This window comes from Oxyura jamaicensis, chromosome 31 (genome assembly GCF_011077185.1).
Source record: "Oxyura jamaicensis isolate SHBP4307 breed ruddy duck chromosome 31, BPBGC_Ojam_1.0, whole genome shotgun sequence".
NCBI classification, from domain to species: domain Eukaryota; kingdom Metazoa; phylum Chordata; class Aves; order Anseriformes; family Anatidae; genus Oxyura; species Oxyura jamaicensis.
Genome location: NC_048922.1, coordinates 320,564 through 325,634, shown reverse-complemented (window position 1 = coordinate 325,634; position 5,071 = coordinate 320,564). Strand labels below are relative to the sequence as shown.

General features: G+C 37.5%; 1 protein-coding gene across 1 annotated transcript in view; it reads right to left on the bottom strand.

Annotated features, from left to right (window-relative positions):
- Window positions 1-2,605: 2,605 nt before the first annotated feature.
- LOC118155498 (butyrophilin subfamily 3 member A3-like) overlaps window positions 2,606-5,071 on the bottom strand; it is a 9,383-nt gene continuing 6,917 nt past the window's right edge. Inside the window, exons 8-11 of the mRNA XM_035308801.1 lie at window positions 4,803-4,829; window positions 3,999-4,019; window positions 3,678-3,704; window positions 2,606-3,126 (exon numbers count right to left, since the gene is read on the bottom strand). Coding sequence (XP_035164692.1) covers window positions 2,606-3,126; window positions 3,678-3,704; window positions 3,999-4,019; window positions 4,803-4,829 — 596 coding nt within the window. The remainder of the gene's footprint in view (window positions 3,127-3,677; window positions 3,705-3,998; window positions 4,020-4,802; window positions 4,830-5,071) is intronic.

The following is a 5,071-nucleotide window of genomic DNA, read 5'->3' as shown; positions in this document are numbered from 1 at the left end:
TGACCAATCTGGTGGCCTTCTATGATGGAGTGACTGCATCAGTCAACAACATAAAACCAACCTGGACTTCTGTAAGTCTTTTGACACAGTCCCACACAATATCTGTGGAAGATGGCATTTATGCTCAGCCTCTTTGTTTGCAGAGTTTTCTGCCTAGCAATGTATCCATATAGCTAGTGCATCTCTTCTTGATTGGCTGGTACCTGAACAGACTGGAATGCATGGCAGGAGAAAAATGCCAGTATGAGATGTGCTGGGCACATGATACTGGAGGTCTCCCTGCCCTTTGACAGTGGTCTCAACCAATCGGAAAGAAGAACATGCGTAGTGATGAATTGGCTATGTGCAGTTACCTTAGAAACCTGGTAAAAAGACCATGAGGGGACACTATAAGAAGAGAGTGCCTTTTCAAAACACAAGGGAGCCTCTGCACCACATCTTTGAATGCAACAGACCAACAGGATGCCACTGGATCCATGGTGGTGATCTTGCAATCTATGAGACAACACCTTCACTTATGTTTTAAAACCTTTTCTATCACTACGTCCCCAGGGACATAGTCACAGCACCAAGCCTGTTGGAGTTTAAGAAGCGTTTAGACTGTGCACTTAGTCACATGGTCTGAATTTTTGGGTAGACCTGTGTGTTGCCAGGAGTTGGACTCAATGATCCTTGTGGGTCCCTTCCAACTCAGGATATTCTATGATTTTATGACTTTCCAGGCTAAATAACCGGTTTATAGTCCAGACTGGTTCATAATCTCCAGACTAAATAAGTGGTTCATAATCCAGTGGTTCTGGAAGTGGTAGAATTTCCTTCACCAGCTTTTGTTCTTCCTATTTGTTCACCAACTTTTGTTCTTCCTATTCTCTCTCCTGCAAGTGAGCAGCTGTTTGATGCTCAGCTGCCAGCCAGGTTCAACCAAACGTTGCAACTAAGACAGCTTAGCACATTGAGGTGAAGTTCAGCATTTGTAGGTTATTATTCTGCAGCAGTTTCTATTTCTGACTTCCAACTTAGTAATGCAGGGGAACCTACAGCCGAGGGAGTGGGTAAGACTTCCCATTGACTAAAAGTAAAGAGCAAGCTTCCTTTCTCTGTAAAACTACTCATCAAAGTTGTTTAAACAAATTTAGCTGCCAATAAATATGGAAATGCTTTCTCATTCCCAGTCTTCATCCTTTGGGATGTAGGAAGCATGGAAACATGCCAATCCATAACAAGGGTACAATGAGAAAAGAGATATTTTTTTCAGCTGCAGTCAGAATAAAGAGATGATCTCAGGAAACTGTGGCCTCCAAATGGGTGAGATTACAGGGCTATCAAGCAGATATTAAATAATCTTTTCAATCTGTTTCCTATGAAACACAGAATACATCAGGTCATCTGAATTAACAGAAAGACTATGACTACTTTAAATGAGCAATTATGGATTATGCCGTGACTTGAAAGAATCCAGTATTTATTTTAAATGTATAAAATACATGAGGTATGCAACATTCCTCAAAGACAATTTGGAGGATAACAACCCATTCACAGGTTGGTCATTTCCCTCTGCTTTGATGTATATTTCTCATTTCTCAGTTGGTCATCTTTCTAGGCACTGGTGACTTTGAGTAATAAGGCCATGTTGTTTTACCAGGACACATCTCACGATACTGACACAATATGCTGGTTGACCTTTCAGCTATTCACACAAATGTTATTCATGAGAGTTTTAAACTGAACTAAGTGTTAGGACTGAGCTACCCTCTTTTTTAATGTTGACATATCCCTGCCCTGAATTAGAGGTGATATTGAGCTTGCAAATTTGGTCATTTAATTCTAGGTGACTACATTCTCTACTGACTGCAACTGGAATGTGATGTCATTCGCTTGCCTGGAGACAGACATCTATTGCCATTTACAAGCCATGTTCTATCTTCCCTCATTTTCAGCTGCTACTCCAGGAGAGAGATTCCCATAAATCTTATGTTCAGACAGCCCTATGGGAAATCAGATTGCATTAGGCTTCCATATTCAGGCAGCTGAATCTAACTTGTCTGCTGTTCCTTAGGTCAAACTGTCTTTTTACATACAAGCAATGGCTTCTGAGTTTCATCACTATCAGTAGTTTTATCACATCCAGTATGTAATCTGTGGATCTCACCTTCATCACTTAATATTACTTCAAAGCAGAATTCCAAAATGGGGTCTTGTATTTCATAGTTCACAATTTCTTTGATGTTGGTACTTTTCTGGTTCTGTATAAAATTTGAAACTTGTATTAACACCTTTCCTGGTAAACTGAACAAATAGGTTTATTAGTTAAAAATGAATTTACAATAAATGCTGCAATAAATCCATAATGGTTTATTTTCTGTACACATATATATAATATTTTATTCAAGCAGTAATTGCAACATTTGATAGGCTTGGGTTTCTACAGAATTCATTCTTACTGCAAGATGTCTCACTAGGAAGTACTTCAAGGAAAATTTATTTCTTGGCCAAGTTTTTAAAAGCTGAAAAATATTTTTTTCTTCCTTTTTTTTTTTTTTTTTTTTTTTTTTTGCTCTCTTACCACATAATTAATTTATTAATCTCTTGGCCTTGTGGAAGAGCATTAAAGAGAGGGTAATAGGTTTAAAGTCTTTACAGGACGTACTCCCAACCATTTGCCATCAGAGCCTGGACTGAAGAATGGGTACAGCTTCCCAGAAAAGTTGTAATAGATGGATCCAAGAGAGCTCTTTTCTTCAACATCATAGAATGAAAGCTTTTTATATTTTTGGTCCAGGAAAACACCCACCACATAGCACTGCTTGCAATTTCTTACACCCTCCTCATCAGTTAAGATGTATTTCCCCTGAGAAAACTGTAGACTAAGTAAATTCTGCCCTGGGACATAATTCACTGTGCTGCTCATAAGCGCATCCCTAATCTCCTCATTCACCACTCCCAGCTCCCACTCTGATTGGTCTCCCACCTCCACTTCCCAGTAATGTTCATTTTCTGAAAAACCCTCAGTAGCTGCCACCATCATTTTGAGGGCATTCTCTTTCTGGATGGAGGACTTCACCCTATTTTTCTCCTCATTAATGCAGAGGTTGGGGTGCTTGTATTTCTGATCCAGAGTGATATTAACTTGAGAAAGGAAAAAACAAAAATAAAAACAAAATATTATTTATGATTTTCAGAAAAGCAAACAATAATCTCAAAGGAAATGAATACAGAAAAGAAACTCTAAAATAATTATATATATATACTCCCAGGAATATACACTGTGGATTTGTGACACAAAAACCCAATGGGAAAAATAACATCCAGCAGGGCACACCTTTTCCCTGGTTTTACTGTGACTTAATGAAACCATCTGCACTCAGAGTAAGGGGATCAAGGTCCTTTGGTCAGATTTCAGGCAAATGGCTTCTTGAATAGAACGCAAAGATGAACCTCTTGAAGCTACATAACATTTTAAAAGGTACTAGTTAGCACAGAAATTATTTATCCCAGCTTATGACACTGAGAACTGTGTAAATGGGAGATGCCTACAAAAGCCTTGTGCTCATTTTGACCAACAAGCTTAAAATTTTCTCTAAATTATGATAGCCTGTGAATTTTTCGTAACACAAATGATAGACTCTTGTATGTGCATGAAAGAACATGAGGTTAATGGCAGGAAAGACTTAGCTTACCTGCATTGCTACGAGCTTTCCAGAACTCTGTAAGAAAAGAAGAGTGGTTAATTTAAATTACTGCAGAGTGTTAATATGCCAGATTGTGGAGCTATGTGGTTGTTGAGGTTGCAAGAGAACTCTGGAGACCATCTGGTCCATCCCCCCCCCCCCCCCCCACTGAAACAGAACTACCCAGAGCCATGTTCAGAGGGCTTTTGAATATTTCCAAGGTGGGAGACTTCACAGCCTCTCTGAACAACCTGCTCCAGTGCTCCATTTGATAAAAATATTTAATAATATTTAAAATTTGATTAAATTAATTTTCAGATTTCAACTCACCCAGTTCATTCCGTGTTTTCTCTGAAAAATAGAGTAATTTATATTATCCTTATGGAAGGCAAAGCTCTTGTGTAGGGTATCTGCTAATATGAGTATTTCCAATACTACGTTGCTAAAGTATGACATGACTTATGACTCAGAAAGGGTTGCTAGAGTAACTTCCCTTGTTTAGAGGTTATCTAAGTTCATGCTAGTCACCTGTACTCTGTGTAAAGTAAGGAGAAAAAGACTGGTACATTAAAAGGTGTTTCTTCTTTGCTGTTTCAACCACCTGTCTCTTGGTGGTATCTCTATCTGTCTTCATCTCTCAATAAGAAAGCCAAGAACACTGATTCAGTCTTGATGTCCAGAAATTAAATAACTAGCTAGGTGAGCTGAATTGCTTCTTAGGAGCTGTGGGCATACTTCCACATCCTGTCAGATGACAAACAGTAGCTTTACATGTACAAGAGTCAAATTATATATAAGTATGTATATATGTTTTATTCCTGTTTTCAGAACTATGCATTAGGAAGGAATATCTGTTTTCTGCTCAGAAACAGCAAAAACTGTACCCTTAATTGACTGAAATGAAATTCCCATGATGTGGAAACAGACATTCCAGAGTGCAAGACTGTGCCAGATAAACACTTTTTTAGGGACAACTATGCCTCAGAGTGTGAAAGAGAGAGTGCAGTGCTGTGACTGATCTCAAACCTGGGGAAGACCTCAGAAATTTGTACAGTTCAGATCTAAAATAATATTTCTGAACATAAATAACTAAAATGATTTTTAAAGATATTTCAAAGTTAACACTATCCTTACCAATTTTGTCCATTGCATCATCAGTTTCTATAAAGAAACAAAATTAAAAATCCATGAAAAGCTAGGAAGACTAAAACAGATGAATTATGCTACTATCATACATTATAGAATACTTTATATATAGGATTAATCTGTTCATATAATGCCTCTATTATTCTGCATATATAAGTTTTCTCTAGTATTAAATAATGTACTGGATAAATATTCCCAAACTGAAAACATGACAAAATGAACAAAAAAAAAAAAAAAAAAAAAAAAAAAAAAAAAAA